At 39.4% G+C, this 22,335-nt stretch overlaps 1 protein-coding gene across 1 annotated transcript in view; it reads right to left on the reverse strand.

The window, feature by feature from the left end:
• ZC3H6 (zinc finger CCCH-type containing 6) overlaps positions 1-22,335 on the reverse strand; it is a 46,825-nt gene that overhangs the window by 11,957 nt on the left and 12,533 nt on the right. The window contains exons 2-5 of the mRNA XM_084775904.1: positions 14,085-14,265; positions 12,093-12,215; positions 4,842-5,106; positions 1,414-1,550 (exon numbers count right to left, since the gene is read on the reverse strand). Of these exons, the coding sequence (XP_084632030.1) occupies positions 1,414-1,550; positions 4,842-5,106; positions 12,093-12,215; positions 14,085-14,265 (706 nt within the window). The remainder of the gene's footprint in view (positions 1-1,413; positions 1,551-4,841; positions 5,107-12,092; positions 12,216-14,084; positions 14,266-22,335) is intronic.

Here is a 22,335-nt window from a genome sequence, read left to right on the forward strand (position 1 = left end):
ACTTAGAAAGTAAGCAAGGTTACTTCACCTACAAACAGCACATTCTAGAAACCTATTATGTCTTGGAAGATGAACAGATAGAACAGTAGTGAAAACTACAATAATATGAAAGCTCTTCTCCACGGAACAGGAGCCATTCAGTAAGCACTGGAAGGTGGGGCAAGGAGGAGGGCTGGAAACGACAGATAGACAGAGTACACAGGCTCCCTATGCCTCATCTGCTCAGAACTGTTCATACACCACATGCTGACTGACACCCCCCAAAAGCAGGCTGGCATCACTGGATCTTACAAACTAAGCTGGGATTAAACTTTAATTTTTTTCAGATTTATTTTTGTGTATGATTGCTTTGCCTGTATTATGTCTGTACACCTTGTGAGTGTCTGGTGCCCCAAAGTGTCAGAAAAGAGGGTCAGATGCAATGAACCTAGAGTCATAAATGGTTGTGAGCATTATGTGGGTGCTGGGAATCAAGGCCCCCTGCAAAAACAGGAGCTCTTAATCACTGAGCCATCCTTCAGCCCAAACTCTCAGTTTCGTAAAATTTATTATAAAGAACTTGCTAATAAAAAAAGAAAACCACACAACAAAGTTAACCAGACCCAAAGTCTTTACATCTCCATAAACTTCTAAACAAGTGGTTCTCAACATGTGGGTCACAACCCCTTTGGCAAACCTCGGTCTCCAAAAAATATTTACTTAGGTTCATTAACAATATCAAAATCACAATTATAAAGTTCACTTTGGGGCCTGTGAGTTAGCTTGGTGACAGAGGCAGCTGCACCAAACCCCAGGCCCTCTGGGATCCACATGGTGGAAAGAGAACCAACTTCTGCAGGTTGTCTTCTGCCCTCCTTGTGTGTTGTCACACATGAGCACAAAATACATAAGCCAGGATGAGAACACTGAAAAGTCCACCTAACCGAATCCAAGCTAGACCACAACAGAATACAGGACCTGGGTAACTCCAAGTCAGACAGCTGCAGAAATGGCACATGCTCACAATCAGCTCAATTTAACACATATTTAAGTGATACATGAAAAGTATTTAAGTTTGTCTTTCTGATCATTTATATCCTTTCCTCCATTTCAACACTTCCAGCTCTGATAAATAAACTAACTTACACCACCTTCCTTCCAGGCCCACTGAGCTGTTACCCTGTTCCTGCTATTTGCCCTGGGGAAGATGACCTAGGGAAAGGAAGCTCAGAGGAGAAGGAACAGAGGCTGCTTCTGCTTGGAAACACATCAATGTTATTTTGAGGCTTTTCACATACACTCGTTTTATTTCTAGGTCTTAGTTGGAAACTTTCCATTCATTCAGCTAGTAGCATTACAATCATAATGCTTTCTTTGCAACCAAACAATTTAAAAATAAGGTCTTTTTCCTCCTTACACATAAGTTCTCAGTACCTCTTGAAAGTCATCCATTCCTGAAAAGACATTAGGCCCCTTAGTGACTCTTACTCCACGGTGATCTTTTCTTCTGATTTTCTTTGGCAAAACATGTCCATGACTAATATTAAAACTTTTACTCCGATATTCTGTACCTAAAAAAGTTAAAATGTACTTCAAATGTTACAGAAAAGCAGTTTAACTGGCATCTATTAATTTACAAGCACCAATACATTTTTAACAGTCTATAGAGAGTCCTCCTGTTTTCCCCCAAGAGCCAGTGACAAAGTTAACCCATCTCTACCTTTTGAGAACTGCTTCCTGCTCAGAAGATGGGAGGGTCAGCTACACGGACACAAGGCTTTTAAGGGTATCCACACCTAGAGAAGCCACTCTTGTCTCTCCCCACACCCTCTTGGGACAAGATGATTAACAAGCTCTTTCTTTTTTAAGAGAACTAACCATTATATTCATATTTTAAGATAGATCTAGATATCAGTGGTATATCTATCACACCAGATTTCTACTAATAATTTTGAATTGATATATACACTTGGCTGTTTCTGAAAACATAATTTTAAAGTGTCTTCTAGCATCACATAGGTTGACCCTAGCAGTTCAGAGGCTCAGATAATAGGAACTCAAGTTTGAGACTACTCTGGGCTACACAGTGAGATACTCTAACCCCCAAAAGTGTCCAAAAGGGTGCCCCAGAAATACAGCTTAGTAGTAAAGTGCTTGCTGGCATAGATGACACCCTGGGTTCAATTTCCAGCACTGCAAAAAACAAGCCATCTGAAAAGATGTTCAATTTTTTAAAACTTGTGTGTCAGTACTTGGGAGGTAGAGGCAAGAGGAGGGCCACGAGTCCCGGGACAGCTAGGGTTATACAGCAAGACCCTGTCTTAAAACAAGCAACCAAACAGGATAATAAATTACAACATAATTTTTATATTTTATCAAAGTTAAAAAAAAAAACTACTAAGCTTTTCTAATGATCTGGGAAATAACCAATAAATGTGTGAAAAGTTTCACTTTATTACAGGAAATCAGAGGGCTAGAAAAACGGCTCAGTGGTTAAGAGCACACACTGTTCTTGCAGAAGAGGCAAATTCTGTTCCTAGCACCTATGTTAGGCAACTCACAACCACCAACTCCAGCTCTAGGGGATCTGAAGCCTCTTCTGGACTCCATGGGCACCTGAACTAATGTGCACATATCCACATGTACACACACACTTAAAAGTAACGGATATAAAAGTAAAGAAATAGCAAAGAGAGAACACACTAATTTCTAGCTCAAAAAATATAATTGGTGCTGTACAAATCTAGAGAATGTTGCACTTTTATATGTACAGTTATAAATATTGATATATCATCTTTTCAGATGTCAACTTGGTTTATGGGTAAAAATGTTATGTGTGTGACTATGTCTTTAAATTGTGGAAATTTCTTTTTTCATAATTATTTTCATTTGTCTAGCCCAAGTTGGCCTAGAACTTCCAATGGTCTTCCAGTCTCAGTTTCCCAAATGCTAGGATTATGAGCATAAGCCACCACATGTGGTTAATAATTCAATCTTTGTGTTTTGAGACTGAATCTCTGTGTAGTCCTGGTTGTTCCAGAGCTCACCACAGAGACCAGGCTGGCATCAAATTCACAGAATCCTCCTGCCTCCACCTCCCTGCTGTTGAGATTAGAGGTGTGCATAACCATGCCCTCTTTAAACCCTACTCTTTTTAAAATTAGATTTATTCATTTTATTGCATGAGTGCTTTGCTTGTATGTATATATGGGCACCACATGCATAAGTGGTGCCTTCAAGGTCAGATATGGGCATTAAATCCCCTGAAACTGAGGTTACAGACAGTTATGAGCTGCCATGTGGGAGCCAGCAATGGAACCTGGGTCCTTTGCAGGAGCAGGAAGTACTCTTAACCTCTGAGTCATCTCTCCAGCCCTATCGTTCATTCTTAAGTAAAAATAAAGTTGACAAGATACTTTCTGACATATGTATGAATACAATTTTTGCAGGATCAATTACAAAATTTGGAAAAATAGGGTAAAAACTATATTCCAAATAATTACCATCCTACCAAACCAATCTAATGATTTGCTTAAATAAATTGTGGTATAGATACTAATTTGGTACATCTACCAATTCAATAAAATATAGGTGTTAAAAGCTACTTGTTAGTTCAAGAATAACTGGGACATTATTCACAGCTAAAAAGAAAAATAAGTTGTAAAAATATGTATAATTTTGTTGTTATTGAAAATAATGAAGGAGGCTGGAGTGATGGTTCAGTGGTTAAGAACACTTGATGCTCTTCCAGAGGACTCAGGTTCGATGCCCAGCAGCCACACAGCAGCTCACAACCCTCTGTAAAATCCAGTTCCAGGACAGCCAATGCCCTCTTCTAGCCTCTAAGTGCACTATGCGTGTGTGGTGCATAATGGTGTATGTGTTGGCAAAGCACATGACAATAAATAAATATTTTAAAGTGTGACTGGAGCCTGGTGTGGTAGCACACACCTTTAATCCCAGTACTCAGGAGGCAGAGACAGGCACATCTCTGAGTTCAGGGGCTAGCCTGCTCTACACAGCAAGTTTTAGGACATCTAGCGCCACACAGAGAAACTGTCTCAAAATGAATGAATGAATGAATGGATGGATGAATGGAAAAATTATGGAGAACGTATGCCCAAAATACTCAGTCATTAAGGCTAATTAAAACTTATATAGTTACTAGTTTCTTCATTTACCTGGCAGCTTGTCCTGGTCTCTCTAGGGACCACACACCACAATATAGCAGATAAAATGCATTTCTTTAAAATATGTTCTTATTGGGGCTGGAGAGATGGTTCAGTGGTTAAGAGCACTTGCTCCTCTTGCAGAGGACCAGGGTTCAATTCCCAGCACCCACATGATTCCATTCCATGCCCTCGTCTAGCTGTAAGGGTGCCAGGCATATGCATACATGTAGGCAAAACACTCATAAGCATAAAATGTAAATAAATCTTGGAAAAATTACATTCTTGTTTTCATCCTTAAAGGATGTCCACAGCCCTATAAACATTTGCATGGCAAAGGTAACTGCTGTATTTTAAAGACTAATTAAAGAACAGCTTCCAATATCTGTCTTTACCAGTTAAAATAGAAGTTAATAAATAGCATAAAGGAGAAAAATGTGTGCTGGCGTTAAATATGTTTTACTGTAATGTTATATACATTTAAACTATTAGAATTACCTTTCCAGTTGAAATATTAACATCATACAGCCTGAGACAGTTGTATATGTTTAGCCCCAAGGTCTAAGATTACACAGTTCAGAAAAATTAATTTAGAAACCACAGGAATTAGCTAATTTTGAAAAGGAGCTGAGAAATGTATGTCACTGTAGACTACATGTTCTCACAGCTAAGACGGACTCCCTTTAAACTCACCTGGCGGGCTCCCTCTAGTTCTCTGCTTTTTCCCTGATTCTTTAGAAAACGATGACCCTGAGGATTCCTGGGATTGTCGATAGTATTTCAGCTGACTGGAGAAATCTTCTTCTCCTTCCTGGTTGTAGTTACCAAAGTTGTCATCACTGTAGTTACCAAAGTTGTCATCACTGTAGAAACTGGACTCGGCATACTCTTTACTGTTAAATTTTTTGTTATGTTGTCTCTTCTTTGATGTCATGTAACTTCCTGATATATGTTCACGCTATGTAAAAAACAGTCATTATCAGAAATTTTCAACTAGTGGCAGCAACTGATAACAACATGGAACATCTTCCCCAGAAAGTTTAGAGAACAAAGGATACAAGACAGGTTAGCTCTGACCACATTAGTACTTCCTGATGACCATATTTAACAGTAAGTCAGTACACTAAATGCCACTTGTATTACTAAATGTGATACTTTATTCTTTAGCTTTTATTTTCCATGTTCTGTGTCTCAATAGTCATAAGCACACAGATATTTTAAAAGCCATGCCATCATATATAAATTCCTTTTCCAAAGGAAAAGGTGTAAGCCCTCCAAGGCATGAGGGTCAGGCCCCAACCCTAGACCTCCAACAATCAGGCTCCACCCACAGACAATGTAAAGCCAGACCCAGCCCCTCCAGACTCAGGTGGCCAAGTTCTGCCCTACAAAATACAAAGTCAGAGCCACCAATCCCTGAGCTTCCCAAGCTTAGGAATGGAAATCCCACCAATCCCCACTCTGGATAGCGCTGCCCCCAAGAAACTCTATATAAAATCTGCCTTCCACTGAGCTCTTTGCTGCTTCTTGCCTGAGCAGAGGCAGCCAATCCTCATGTGTCTTTCCCAATAAATCTCTTGTGTGAGGTTTGTTGTGCAGTGTGACTTTATGATACTCCTGGCTCCCTAATGCCAGGACACCTTTCCCTTCAGAGCTGTAACATTCGCATTGAGGAAACCTTTCCCCTCAGACATATAACACTTACAAAAGGCCTTTCTAAAAACAAAGAAAATAGTAAAGCAGCTTGGGGAGACTACAGAAAATGTGCAAATATCAAACATTGAAAGTTCAAATACCATAGGGGCAAAGTGGGGTGGGTGGGGACAGAATAGGAGGATCAGGTGGGGAGGAAAACAGGATTGAGAGAGGGAATGTAGGAAGAGAGAGATGGACCTGAGAATCATTTAAGGGATGATATAAAAACCTAGTGTAGTGGAAACTTCCTAAAACGTATGATGGTGATCCTAATGAGGCCTTCTAACAATAGGGGTGAGAGAGCCCCAACTGGCCATCCCTTGTCACTAAACAAGGCTTCCAGTCCTGGGACTGGGTTGAATTCAGTTGAGTTGCTGGGCAAGGCGGTGCAGTGGAAATCCCCAACCCAGGCTGGTGCTAGGACAGAGAGCTGCTCTCTGGAAACTGACAGCAGGGCCCATTTGTCAGGACACACTGACACAACTCGCTCAACATGGAAAAGTCAAGCTGGTGGCCACATGGTGCCTTCACCCCTAAGTTCTAGTGTCTTTAATGCAGAAAAGTACTCTGAAGGCTCCCAAAAGAGAAATATAAATACCAACCCAGCCGTAAAACCTTTGACCTGTGATCTGTCCTGCCTTCAAGATATACGTGGGCAACAGTGGCATAGAACTGGGAGGAAAGCCAGCCAACGTCTGATTTGACTAAAGGCCCACCCACTCTCAATACCACCTTGTGATCTAGACCCAGAGACTAGGTATCTCAGAGACTTAGGGTAAAAACACACAGGACTGGTCTTTTAAAAAGAAAAGTATTAGTAAAATGACTCCTAATTGTATTCTGCTATGGTCATAGATCAGTGTCATATTCAGGAACAGATGCAGAGACTCACCGCCAGAAATTAAGAAGAGAGAATCCTTGCACCACACAGCGCTAATGGGATGTCTTCATCAAATCCCTCCCCTTACAGCTCAGTGAACGCCATGGAAGAGGAGGCAGATGAGTACACAAGGCAGAGGGGATGGAGGACACCAGGAGAACAAGGCTCTCCGAGTCAACTAAGCGAGTCTCATATGATCTCACAGAGACTGAACACAGGGCCTTCGCAGGACTGTACCAGGTGCTCTGCATGTATGTTACAGCTTTTAGTTTAGGATTTTTATGGAACTCTTGCATGTGGCAATTAGTGGGACTGATGCTTGTGCCTGTTCTTGGGGCTCTTTTCCTTCTGTTGGGTTACCCTGTCCAGCCTTGATGTGATGGTTTTTGTCTTACCTATTATATTTTATTTTGCTATGTTTTGTTGTTGTCTCCTAGAAGCCCGTTCTTTTCTACTGTGAGACAGAAAGGGAGGTGGGGAGGAACTGGGAGGAGCACGGGAGGGAACCTGTAGTCAGATACACTGAATGAGAAAAAGAATCTTTTTCTTTTTCTTTCTTTTTGGTTTTTTGACACAGGGTTTCTTTGTGTAATGTCCCTAGCTGTCCTGAAACTCACTGTGTAGAACAGGCCGGCCTCAAACTCAGAGATCCACCTGCCTCTGCCTGCTGAGTGCTGTGGTTAAAGGTGTGTATCACTATGCCTGGCCCAAGACTCTATTTTCAATATACTGAAAGAAATGGGGGAAATGTGTACAAATTTTGTAAAAAAAAAAAAAAAAAAAGTAAAAACGTAAAAACGTCAAAGACATACTGAAGTGGAAAGTTTCTGATTTCTTTGAAAACTCAGTTGTGTCATGTGACTCATGAGAGAGCACATGATGTTTTACTGGAAGCTGTCCTGTTAGAGGGATGTGGTTTTTGCCAGCTGAAAAAAATCTTTGTGTGGACTCTGGAAAAGGTCTACAGTGCAAGTTCTAGGACAGCCAGGGCTACATAGAGAAGCCTTGTTTTGAAAAACAAAAACGAAACAAAATGAAAGAAGGACATTCCTTACAGATTAAGGGACAATCTATCATGAGGACATTACAATTCTAACCACTTGAATAACAAACACAAGTGAATCTAATTTCATAAAACAAATGCTACTAGATGTAAAGATGTACAGATTAAGCTCAGTACAATAATCATGGGTGACTTCAATATCCTACTCTCACTAGTAGATGGGACTTTGTGACAAGAAAAAGAGAAATATTTGAGTTAAAGTAAATCATAAATCAAATGAACCTAACAGACAACTACAGTACAAGTACACTCCATTCAAACAATGCAAAATATATATTCTTTTCAGCAACAGATCATGGATCTTTTTCTAAAATAAATCATGTAAAAGAACATAAACCAAAACCAGACGTGGTGGCTCACACCTTTAATCCCAGCACTTGGGAGGCAGAGGCAGGCAGATTGCTGTGAGTTCGAGGCCAGCCTAGACTACAAAGTGAGTCCAGGACAGCCAGGGCTACACAGAGAAACCCTGACTCAGAAACCCCAAAAAATACAAACAAACAAGCAAATCCTAACAAATACAGGAAAATTGAAATAATTCCTATACTCGTGACGACAATGGAATAAAGGAACTGTAGAACATACGCAAACCCATGGAGATCAGACACCATAAGGCATACTGAAAACCATAATATATGAGCAGAGGACCTGGCGCAGATCCAAAGAGGCCCTGCGCTTGCTGCTTCCGTCTCTGTGGGTTCATATGAGTATTGCCTTAGTTGATTCATTGGCAAGCTAGCCTCGCCTATTTGACAATAGGCCAATGAAAGACATTTTCCCAAAAATCAAGTGAGTTGAGGCTGGAGAGATGGCTTAGTGTTGTTTTTAAAAACAAAATCCCAATCATTTGACTTTACCAATGAAGACTGAGGAACCAGACACCGGGGTGAAGGCCTGCTAGCTCAGAGAGGCAGAGAAAGCACCCCGCTGATCTTCTTACTCCAGCGAAAAGCTCCTCCTTCTCCATACAGCCTTAAATACCATCAACTCAATGCCCTTCCCTGCTTTCTACTTTTTTTTTTTTTTTTTTTTTTGGTTTTTAGAGTCAGGGTTTCTCTGGCTGGCCTCGAACTCACAGTGATCCGCCTGCCTCTGCCTCCCGAGTGCTGGGATTAAAGGCGTGCCCCACCAGGCCCGGCTCCCTGCTTTCTACTTAATCCCCACAACTGGTTGTTTGCTCCGCCTTTTGACCTGGTTGACCTTACTTAGCTCTTGGATGTGTGCTAGGGCTGAAGGACACTACAAGAACTTATTACAGTAAACAAAAAGTTCTAGGGTCAAAGGCCGAGCCCAACACAATTAGAAACAGATTTTCCCAGGTTTCACAATAGGATCCTGCAACAGCTCAGCGGTTAAGACTGCAAACTGCCCTTCCAGAGGGCGTGAGTTTTGATTCCTAGAGCTCAGGCAGCTCATCACCACCAGCTACTCTAGTTCCTGAGGATCTAATGCCTCTAGCCTCTGCGAAACTCTTGTGCAAACACCTCCCCTACACACGCGCGCGCGCGCACACACACACACACACACACACACACACACACATATGAAATCTTAAAACAACAAACAAAGAAAAGAGCAAGCTGCGAGTGACTGAAAAATGACAGTCAAAGTTGTCTTCTGGCTTTCACGTGTATAGGCACAAGTGCAAATGCGCACACACACAAAGAATATGAGGCTAGGGGAGGGGAATAAGGGGGAAATGGGAGGGAGGGAAGAATGGGAGGATACAAGGGATGGGATAACCATTGAGATGTAACAAGAATAAATTAATAAAAAAAAACTGAAAAAAAAAAAAGAATATGAGGCTAGAGGGATGGCTTAGCAGTTAATACCACTCGCTGCTCTTCCAGAGGACCAGCGCTCAGTCTCCAGCACCCAGATGGCATCTTAGAGCCATCTGTAACTCCAGTCTCAGGAGATCCAATGCCCTCTTTTGACCCCTGAGGGCACTGCATGTACATCGAACATAAACATACAAAAATAAAAAATAAAAAAAAAGACAACAGAAAGATAAAACACATAACCAAACAGATTAATTTGGTTTCTAAACTCAAAAGAGATTAGTAATATCAAATTAAGAATAAAGTTCTTATTGTTATAATCAACTTAAACCTTTTACTTAACTATAGCCCGTCATTGAAACATACTTTAGTTCTTAGTATGACTGTAGCACCAGCTATTGCTCTTAGCCTATCAGAACCATCTTAGCTTCCTGGTTAGTACCTTGCTGCTTAGAATAAAACAACAGATGATAAATGCATGTTCTGCTTGAATTAAAGATAAACGTATGAAAAAAAAGATAAATGTATGTTCTGTAAGAGTTAAAAACCCACAAAATCCTGATATGTTCCTTATTCACAGACAGCTGGAAAGCCTTCAAGAGCTTCTCCACCCTAACTCCCAGCCAATCAGCTTAGAGTGCTTTGTCTATCTACCTAGATACAATGGAGAATTAATTCTTCTCAGTCAAATGAATACACTGTACCTGAAAAAATGATTTTTCCTGCCTGGTTGTGGTTTTTCTCTTTAAAACTCCCACAGTCTGACTCCCAGGTTCAGACTGCGCCCCTGGCAGGTCAGCCTTCAATACATTTCTACCTGAGTCTGGTGCTTGAGTAGCCAGGGTGCAGTCAACTATTCTTGAACCATAACAAGTTCAGAAAAGAAGAGTGCTTTCTTAGTATAAGATTAATTCTTATATGAGGACTTTCTTCATATAATACACATATTTAAGAAACAAGTAATGGGGGCTGGAGAGATGCTCAGAGGTTAAGGGCACTGACTGCTCCTCCAGAGGTCCTGAGTTCAGTTCCCAGCAACCACATAATGGCTCACAGCCATCTATAATGTGATCTAATGCCCTCTTCTGGCCTGCAGGTGTACATGCAGCCAGAGCACTGTATACATAATAATAAATAAATAAATCTTTAAAAAAAAAGAAACAAGTAATATGTTGTCTTATGGCTGTTTCCTTTTCTAGTGCTAGGATGGAGCCTAGAGCATGCTAGGCAAGTGTTCTGCCACTTATTTTCAAAACATTCCAAGTAATATTTTCATTTAAAGAGGCCAATGTCACATATATTCACAATTCAAATATGAAGTTATGCTGATTGATGAGCTTCTGTACACTACAGGCTGTGTATCCCTCCCAAATTCCTATGCAGAAGCTCTAACCCACTGTAACTCAGAATTTGACTAAATTTGGAGATAGGGCCTTAAAAATAAGCTCTACTACAATTTGACTGCTGTTCTTATAAAGAAGGATAATCTGTGCATTCAAATGCGCCAGGGCTTGCTATACACTGCAGCATGGGCATGTGAGAACAAAGCATCTATCTATAAACCAGAGAGAGACCTAAACAGACTCTTCCACTGGAAGCCAACCCTGCTAGCATCTTGAACAGGGACTTCTAGCTTTCAGACTCAGAAAATGAATATCTATTGTGTGGTCCACACAAACACCCTTCCAATAAACTTGATATATAATGCATTCCTTATTCTCAAAGACTTGGAAATTTTTGCATGTATCTGACAAACACGTGCTAACATGAAAAGTAGATTTTCAGGTATTTTTAGAAGAAATATGCAACTTAAGCTTGTAAATTTCCACCTTTAAATGGCAATACCAAAAAAGCAAACAAACAAACAAACAAAAAACTAACATGAATGCCACTTGATTACTCCCCACTGCCAATAAAAACAAAACAAAACAAAACAAATCCAGGCACTGGCAAGGATGTAGGGAAGATGCCTCATGCATTCCTGATGGGAATGTAAAACACCACAGTCTGAAAAACAGCTTGATGGTTCCTCAGAAAGTTAAAAAGAACCACCAATAATTTCACTCTGAGGCATATGGTTTTAAAGACAATTTTACACCCATCTTAATAAACAGGCTATTCACAACAGCCAAAAGTGAAAGCAATCCAAGGGTCCCTCAAGATATGAAGGGATAAGCAAAAATGTAGCAAACACAACAACAGAGCAGCGTTCCTGCTTTAAAAGAATGACATTTTAATATACGCTACAACACGAATGAGCCCTGGAAACATGCGGGACAACCAGTTATGATGCGAGGCCCAGAAGAGCAAGTTCATAGACAGAAAGTGAGGAGAGCCCGTAGAGGGTGAGGAGCAAGACTGCCTCCAAGTACAGCATTTCTATTTCAGACGAGTGAGAGATCCTGGAGTGGACCACAATGATGGCTAAATGCTGCAGACATATCTATTGCCACTAGATCAGACACTGAAATCAGTTACATACATATTTTATTTATACATATTTTTACCACAACAAAAGGCAATACCTGAGAAAATGGAATGTCATAATCCCTGTAGAAGCTAGTTCTTTTCTTATACGAACTTTCCACACGTTCAACATCTGAATCCAGGCTGTAGTCAGAACTATCATCACCAGATGGAGAGTTATGCTGAAAGGAAACAAAGAAACGTGTTTCAGTCACAAGAAGGAAATGAGTTCATATCCACATGAGCTTGTTTCTGCCGGCGGCACCAACCAGTAGGCTATACTCCCTTAGACTCTTGGGTGACACTGAGAAATTCTTGTTCTCAAAGGCCACCATTACTTCTAGGCTGAAGTATTTGTCCCTTTTGCTCAGAAATTTTATGGAAGTATGTTTCTCATCAACCTGATGCCAAGAGCTTAAAACAGAAATCACTTAGCTCTAAAATGATCTGACATTTACACATTTACAACTCTTTGCCACAGCCCCTCAGCTGGGATTACAGTTGTGTGCCACCATGCTAGTTTAAGATAATTTTAAAGGAAATAAAATTGGTTCCTCATCACCAAAAGGGATCCTGAAACATAAGTAAAATAAACACTCATTTAATTTTGCCTAAACTTGCTTTGGAGTTATGTTATTTTGTTTTGTTTTGTTTTGTTTTTTGAGACAGGGTTTCTCTGTGTAGCCTTGGCTTTGGAGTTATTTATTGGCATGAAAGTCCTATAACTATTCCAAATTATCCACATAAAATGAACCCATTCCACAAGATTGGACAAAAGCAAACTGAAACCCCCAGTGGTTGATAATGGTTGGCAAATACAAGAGAAAGTTTAAAATTATAGGGTAATTTCAATTATAAAAATCAACAAGTGTTTTTTGTTTGTGTATTTTGAGACAAGGTCTTCTATGTAATCCTGGTTGGCGTGGTATTCTCTATGTAAACCAGATTAGCCTAAAACTCACCTGTCTCTGCCTCCAGCATACAAGACTTTTTTTTTTTAATAGCCAAAATAATTACCTTCTCAACTTGAGTTCTTTAAACAGTTCTAAAAACACTGGCTCTGAACTTTATTATCTGTGCATTCTTAATTTTATTTAAGTGAACTGTACTCTAAGATTCTTACAGAGGCAGGATTTGTTTTCCTCCATTCCAGTAAGTGTTCCTTTAAAGAAAAAAGAACTTTGCTTCTAAATGTTTTGAGTTTGGGTTTCTATTTTTAGTCTCGATTTTATTGCTTTGATAAACAATCTTTTTACAATTTTGCTACCAAATACCTCAAATACATAGCCTTGTTGGCTAGGGTTTGGAATAAGCACTGTCCATCACAAGGTAAGTCTGCTCAGTTACTTGATTGATTTCTCTGCATTAGGAGAGGTATACTAGCCTGTCTATCACTAGTATGCTCTATTTCTTCTTAGAATAATGAACAGTCTCCTCTTTGTGACAATAGAATACAAAATACAAAGATACAAAAATATTCTTCATAAAATATAATGAATCCGGGTGTAGTGGCCTGCACCTTTAATCCCAGCATTTGGGAAACAGACAGATCTCTGTGAGTTCAAGGCCAGCCTGGACTACAGAGTGAGTTCCAATATAGCTAGGGCAATACAAACAAACCCTGTCTCAGAAAAAAAAAATTAATGTGTATCTTGATTTTGAACTGTAGCTTTTATAATTATAACATGCCTTTTTTGGTCTCTATATGTAATCCTCATCAAACTCACAGTAGCTTTGCCCTTTGGGAGAGGAAGCAGAAGGATCAAGGTCAAGTCAAGGTCATCTCCAGCTATATAATGAATTCAAGGCCAGTGTGGGCTACATAAAATACTGTCTCAAAGCCAGGTGGTGGTGGCACACACCTTTAATCACAGCACTTGGGAGGCAGAGGCAGGCGGATTGCTGTGAGTTCAAGGCCAGCCTGGTCTACAAAGGGAGTCTAGGACAAAGAAACCCTGTCTCAAAAAAACTAACTAACTAAACAAATAAAATATCTCAACAAGCAAGCAAACAACAAAAAAGAGTGGAAAGTTGATGTTAGCATAGCTAACCTTATGTTTCTCATGTTTTCTCCTTTTGGATTTTTTCTTTTCTCTTTCCTTCTTGTGTTTTTTTCTTGATTTTCTGTAGGCTTTCTCGTTTTTAAGCTTTTCATTCTCTTTTGTTTCCTGGTTTTGTGTTTCTTCAAATCCTGCATCATCTATTTCTCCATCTTCTAACTCACCATCTTCTCTGTAGAAAACAATGAAAATTTTACACTTCAAATGTCAGCTCTAAAACAAGGTTGTTTTTCTCCAAATAGCTTCTTATTGATTTATTCACTTTACATCCTAATTGCAGCCCATGCCCCTAACAAAAATTTTAAATGTTTTGAAAAGGAAAAAAAGCATGTGCTAAGAACTTAAATTCTATCCATACAGATAAGAGATTGGATTTTTTTTCCAGTAAGGGCCAATAAGTAAATATTTTACATTTTAAGAGTATCTTTCAGTTCCTGTTACAAATTCTTCCCTTAATTTTTTTAAGGGGCTAGAGAGATGGTTCAGTGGTTAAGAGCACTGCCTGCTCTTTGAAAGGACCTAGGTTCAATCCTACCACCCACATGTCAGCTCACAACAGTCTGCAACTCCAAGATCTGACACCCTCACACCAACACACATAAATTAAAATTAAATAAAAATAAATAAAAAATTTAAATGATAATCATTCTCAGCAACCACAGTTCACCAATATCTAATTTAGACTGAGGTCACTGGTTCTCCCAAAGTGAATGAATACAGTGTTATCATAAACTATTACAACAGTTACCAGTGACTAAAGTACTTTCAAGGAAAATTAAAGTAAACTATTTAAGGAAATATTCTAAATACAAGTAAGACTTTTAAAGTTGTGGTCTATAAGTAGCTTTAAAATGAAGGCAATCTACAGTTTTGTTTTGTTTTTGCTTTTTGTTTTGCCTTCAGAGTACATTTCACTAAGTACATATATTGTAATATATAGGCTTGATAAAACCCAAAATTCCTCAATTTTCATTTATAAATCACATAAAATTATACACCTAATTCCACTTTCCAGTCCCTAGTGTCTTTGTTAATATCAAAGCTCAATCCTAGGAACTTTTAACACTGTCACACTTTTAGTTATAGAAGCCAAAGTTTTCTTTCTTTTTTTTTTTTTCCGAGACAGGGTTTCTCTGTGTAGCTTTGGCTGTACCGGACTCACTTTGTAGACCAGGCTGGCCTTAAACTCACAGCAATCCACCTGCCTCTGCCTCTTTCTTTCTTTTTTTTAAAGATTTATTTACTGTTTGTACAGTACTCTGCCCGCATGTATGCCTGCATGCCAGAAGAGGGCACCAAATCTCATTATAGATGGTTATGAGCTGCCATGTGGTTGCTGGGAATTGAACTCGGGAACTTTGGAAGAGCAGCCAGTGCTCTTAATCTCTAAGCCATTTCTCCAGCCACCAAAGTTTTCTTTAATTCTATTTTCAGATTCAAACCAATTGATAAACACCAAACTATGATGTGAGTATTTTAGAGGTAAGTTGGAATTGCTTGGAATGTTTAATAATAAAAAATCAGTCATGTTATTTCCCTGTTAAAAATATTCAATAATTAAATTATCCAATATCTCAAGATTGCCTCAAGTCTATCTACTTCTCAAGAGGATGGAACTGGGAGCTGATAAAACTGTGGTCTGTGCAGGTACAGATTCATTCTGCTCTTCTTTGTGCATTCAAAGTGTTCTTTGATAAAACAGTCTCAGACGGCTCCCTTCTGCCCCGAGACTGCTATCAAACCTCTTTGATATTTCTTATTCAAAGGCCCTCAATAACTAAGACCTATTTGTCCAGTTAATTTTACTATCTCTAGTCTCCAAGACTTAAACATCATTTATAATTTCTCAATAACCTACTCACCTCAATAACAACTCTTGCTTTTGTCACGTAGCTAATTTCAACATATTTAGAATATAAATTAGATGTCATTTCCTCCGAGATGTCTTACTAATCCTAGTTTAGAGATATGCTGTTCCAAGTACTGCCCCATTTCTTCTGTCACCGTGCCCTTAGCACTGTCTTCTCATCACTTATGGTCAGTGAGCTCAGGGTTTGGCTGTCTTCCATAGATGTATCTTTAGCATCTAGCATAGTACCTACTGTTACTGACTCAGTGAACACCCATATAGAGCAAGTACAGGATACCATTCTAAATGGTCAATGTTATTTCTCCCAGCTCTATTATAAAATTGAAATGGTGTAATGGTTGAATAAGAATGCTCCCACAGACTCATATATTTGAATGCTTGTTCAACAGTTGGTGGAATTGTTTGGGAAGGATTAAGAGGTATGGCCCTGATATAGAACAGCTTGTTCTCCATGGTTGTCGGGGGAGCGGGGACTGCCTCTGACATGAACTCTGGTGCCCCCCTCCCGATTTGATCACTCCTTGGTGGGGAGGCCCAGTGGGCACACAGGGGAAGGGGAAGCAGGTCTATCTGGATGAGACCTGATAGGCTGTGGCCATATGGTGGGGGAGGAGGTCCCTTTCTGTCAGAGGTCTAGAGAAGAGGGTGGAATACAGTGGAAGGGGGAGGGGAGGGTGAGAACAGGAAAATACAAGAGAGGAGATAATAATCAGGATGTAATCTGAATACATTTTAATAAATCAGAGGGAGAGAGAGGTGTCCCTATTGGAGGAGGTGTGTCACTGGGGGGTGTGCTATGCGTTTTAGAAGCCATGCCATTCTCTCCCTTCCTTTCATCCCTCTCCCCTCCCTTTCCTCATCTATATGTCTCTGTCTCTCTCGCTTTTTTATTGTCTTTGTCCTATGGTTGCTGCCTCAACATGCAAGCTCTCAGCTACTGCTCCAGAGTCATGCTGCCATAGTCCCCACCATAACAGCCATGGATTCAACCTCTGAAACTATAAGAAAGCCCCCAATCCAATGTTTTCTTAATAAGTTACCTTGATCATGGTGTCTATTCATGACAATAAAAAAACTAAGACAAATGGTGTTATTTCCATTTACATGGACTTATAATTTTTCTGTGAGACAGACTTGGCTTTCTGCTATGTTAATGATTGTGATGACAATAATAGTACATTTCTTATTACTGTTGTTGTTGGCATAACACAGGGGGTGATCATGTATGCTGCAGCATATATGTAGAGACCAGAGGACCACTCTGTAGAATCAATTCTGTCCTTCCACTTTTGAGTGGTTTCCAGTATCAAGCTTATGTTATAGGCTTCACATCAATCACCTTCACCTACTGAGCCACCTCACTGACCCCCCCATTCTGTTCAAATTATTATTATTATTATTATTATTATTATTATTATTATTATTATTATTATTATTATTATTATAGAATTCTTTGGCCCAATAAAATTAGTGAATACATTCACTAAAAGGCAAGTATAAGAATATTTTCCAACTTTAGTCATTAAAAAAACTATAAGCACACCAATTTCTATCAGCATATGAACAGAGATACAAATTGATTTATATAATGCAATAAAGAGAAACTTGCTGACAGAAAACAACATGGCTGATCTTATAAATATGATGATTAATGGGGGAAAAAAAGCCTGACACAAAACACTACTGTGTCATTCCATTTATATGTACTTCAAGAATAGACAAAATCTATAGTGACAGAAGCCAGAAGAGTTCTCTTGAAGGAGTGCAAATGACAAATGTGGGCTCTGAGAGACTTCAGAGTGCTGAAATAGTAAAAGTATTGATCTGTGTTTACTGCATGTAAGTACAAATAGCATATGTATATGTGAATACATATTTATAAATTTACCACATTGTGTATAACAATTATAGACTTTATTTTAAAATAATCCCCCAACTCTATAGGCATGTATCCCTTTTTAAATTATATTTATCTCCCAATTTTATTTAATGCTTTTTAAAGCATTAAAATTTGTATACATGGAATCCAGTAATTAATATTTGGCATTTTAACTACAGCTGTTTAAAAGCATAAATTAAACAAGCTAAAAATGTTGTATGAGTCTGTCCCATTTTTACATAAATTTTGTACCTATTGAAGTCATTATCAATTTTTTTCTCTCATTACTCCCTTAGCCTATTTATGATTTCAGCTTTCACATAAGAACAGATAAAAATTTGCATATTTCTGTTTGGTCATAAAAATGAGAGGGAGAAAGGGTAAATAATTCACATTCCTATGAATTGCTTCCAAGTAATTTAAAAAGTCATCTTGGACACCTGTAAAAATGTTGGCATAATGCAAAGAGGAGAGTCTTAAATGGGGAGGAATTCTAGACTCTAATTCCTCCCCTGTCGTAGAAATACAGCCTTTTGACTGAGCACGTAGTAATGTATCATCCACCACTCAATTTCCACAGTCTTGAGAATACCAACAGCTGAAAAGAGAATTAACATTGTTTGATATTCTCTAGATCTTGAACTATGTGAGCACCTCTATAAGAGATGGTTTGTTTACTAAGTTCAAGTTAGCTTTTAAATCTTGAGTTTAGCACAATAACCCTAAGGGGAAGTAGTGGCATACATGTCTTAGCGGTAAGCAATAACTCTCTAATTAAACTTAAGACCTGCTCAACAAGAAGGAGACTAAGCCTGCTACTGGAAACCTAGCCAACTAGTCAGCGCTGGTGAAATCATGGAGCTTAGAGAAGGGCCAACAACTAGCACCTCACTAACTCAGAATAATCCCTAAATACATCTAAATATGTGTCCTTATACTTAAAGATAAAGTGTGGTCCTCACCACTCATAGCAAAGTTCTCTTTGCAACAGACAGAGGCTGTTACATAAATCACAACCAGTCAAAGTGAAGCGCTGTGCTGCCCAGTTACAATGGATACTCCTACGAAACTACTCAGGGGACACTGCTAACAGGGGGAGGAAAGAGTATAAGAGCCAGAGAATCAGGAGTTTGCTGTGAGACTATGTATCCTCCTAATGTCAGAAGCTACGCCCATAGATCTTCACCAACATGACTGCCTAAGGATAAGCTGAGCAAGAGCACACTAGACAAGGCAAAATGGATGGAGAAAAGCCCACAAGGCCTCAACCCTGCACAAAGAGCTACAAGCAGTTAAGGAATGCTGAGAGTGGGAGAGATTCTTCCAAATGGTCAGCCCTGAAAACATGCAATGAGTCAAATTATACAAACTGAGGAGGTTATATTTAGGAATATATATGTATGTATCTATACATGTATGTAGCAACAATTAATGAGGAAAATATGTGAATTTAACAGAAAAATGAGGAGTATAATGGGAGAGAAGTTAGAGGAAGGAAAGGGGAGGGAGAAATAATGTAATTATATTATAATTTCAAGAATAAAAATATTTTTTAAAAATTATAAATGTATAGGTGATTTCTTACTAACATAGAAGTATTAGCATGATAAAGTTATTTTTAGCAAAATGGCATGTTCATGTACAGAAGCTTGGTAAATAACTATCCAGTCTTTAAGAGTTTGTATCTTAGGCAAATCCACAAGGACAGAAAATAAAGTAGGGGTTACCAGCTAGATTAAAGGGGAAAATAAAGAGAAACTACCAATAGGCCTCAAGTCTCTGTGTAATGATGAAAATGTTCTGAACTTACATAGTAGTACTGGTTGGACAGCCCTGAGCACTTTAAAATCAGTATATATACTTTAAAATGTTGGGCTACATCTCAACAAAGTTATCTTTAAGAGGCTAAAGTATTTTGTTCTGGTTCACTAGACAACTCTGCCGGGTAAGTGTAACTACCAGCCCTCATCAAAGAAACATCTCCTTACAGCTCATGGAGGCCACTGCAGAAAACTCCATCTATACACAATCAGATCAATGGATCATAGGGAACCCTGCGGGGACAGATACATCCACAGCTGCTGCATTTATGGCTCTACGGATATCCTGGAGGAGTGGATGGAAAGAGAATGGAACGCTTGTGAGAACCAGAAGCCTGGGTGTAAAACAGTCTCTTCTAAAAATTGTTGCATAAACATATGTGTATATACACATACATATATACACATATATACATACATACATATATATACATATACATACATATGTTTGTGTAATAACAATAATCAAAGAAAAAGAAGCTAACAATCTGAGAATGGGAGTGTGAAAAGGGACTGGAGGTAGAGTACCCAGAGGAGCTGTAGAAAGGAAAAGAAAAGTGGAAAATGATGGAACTCTACTTTAGCTAAGAATGTATTAAAACTAAGATACCTTTCCTTTAGCTTTAAAAGTCTTAGGTCTGGGAGCACAGCCGTGAGAAAGAACTTTCCCTGCCATGTGCAAGGTTCTGGGTCTGATTCTCAATACCACCAAGGGGATGTTTAAAGATCCAAACTGGAAACAAGTGGAGAAAATCACAATAAACTATAGTGTAAATTAAAGACTTGGGTCTCCCCTATGTCCTCATTCTGAAGCCAAGTGCTCAGGAACTGGCCATGGTGATGCACACCAATACCCGGCACTCGGGCAGCTAAGACAAATGAGTCACATATCTAAGGCTGGCCCGGGTTACACATCTGTATCTTACCTGAAAAATAACATTCTGAAGATAATTACTGACCAAATTCTTATGACTGGTATGTCTCAAGCCTCAACGGTTCTACCTTCCTCCACTCTGATATTTTTTACTACCAGGATAAAGCAACCTTAACGGTTCGGCCTTAACTCCACAGGCAGTTTCTGTCTTTATGATCATGACTGTTTCAAGCAGCATTCTCAACCTTCCTAATGCTGCAACCCTTTAATGTAGTTCCTCTGGTTACGGTGACCTCCAATCATAAAATTATTTTGGTGTAATTTTGCTACTGAAATGTAAATATCTGATATATGACCCAAAGTGGTTGTGACCTACAGGCTGAGAACCACTGTTTAAAGGCTTGTTATAAGGTACAGGTCAGAAATTAAATCTTCTAAAACACACAAACACACAAACACACACACACCCTCTCAGAAAAAGACTAGCTAAGCACTGCTAACAGACATTTCCAACAGTACTCATGAATACACGTACTCACTGGTATAAATGCCACAAAACAGACATTTTTTAAATGTAGCAAGTGACCGGCAGCAATTCTTCGCAGTGCAGGAGTGGAGACAGAGACTGGAGCCTCCTCTAAACAATGTCAATCTTCTCAGTATTTGAAACTTTTACTTAGCCAACATTTTCATTTCATAGTCTGTACTAATGCACGCTGCCATTTCTCCCTGCCCAGAATGACAAGGTAGGGCAGTGCTCTGTGCTGGTGTCTTTGACCTTCCACGCCTTCACAGACCACACAGGAAAGGATGGACCACAGGCAGCCTGAGCCTCAACAGTATACCCTGTAATTCCCCTAAAATATGGGAAGATAGGGAGCGCTGGGCCAGAAAGCTAATTCTCACCCAACTCCCAAATTTGTGGGAGGTTTCTGTGGGGCAGTTTCTCACCCACCTCCCAGTGTCCAGCAGGGTCTGACTGATTACCTTCCTAGCAGCTTCAGGTTAATATAATGGGGCTCCTTTGGTTTCAGTGTTACCCTGGGATGAGGGGTGTGAACAGATGATACTAAGATGCTCTCCATGTAAGCACTGATGACACTGACTCACTCTGTCAGCATGCTTGACAGCTGGTGTTTGGTCTAGGCTTTTGTCAGGCCTACTCTCACCTTCTGCATCAACCCAGACAAGCCCTTGACCAAGCTGTAGGCTAGCTCCATGTATCAGACACCTAAACCAGTTCTCCCCACTCAAGCAAAGCCACTGACTGGTCATTCTGAGGCCATGTTACCTGGCCAGTTTTGTCCTAAATTCAGACCTTGGAAGTTTATATCCTGGATAGTTCACCTTTTAGATTACTTCTTAAAATATTTATTTTTGCTTAATGTATTATTTTGAGAGACAGATTCATTTTGTAGCCCTGGTTGGCATGGAACTCGCTATGTAGAACAGGCTGGCATAGAATTCACAGAGATCTGCCTGCTTCTGTCTCCTAAATGTTAAAATTAAGGGTTTGTTTTGTTTTGTATTTAAATTATGTGTGTCTGTGGGGGGGTAAATGCATATTGTAAGTGCAGGTGCTGAGTCCAGAAGATGTCAAGCCAAACCCTGGGTCCTTTATAAGAGTAATACTCTTCACTACTGAGCCATCTCAACAGCTCTTCTTTGCTTTTTTTAGAAAAAGATTTACTTATTTATTATGTATACAGTGTTTTTCCTGCACATACATCTGCACACCAGAAGAGGACACAGTATCTCATTATTGATGGTTGGGAGCCAACATGTGGTTGCTGGGAATT

The sequence above is a fragment of the Acomys minous genome (assembly GCF_964271855.1).
Source record: "Acomys minous genome assembly, chromosome: 3".
Lineage (NCBI taxonomy): Eukaryota > Metazoa > Chordata > Mammalia > Rodentia > Muridae > Acomys > Acomys minous.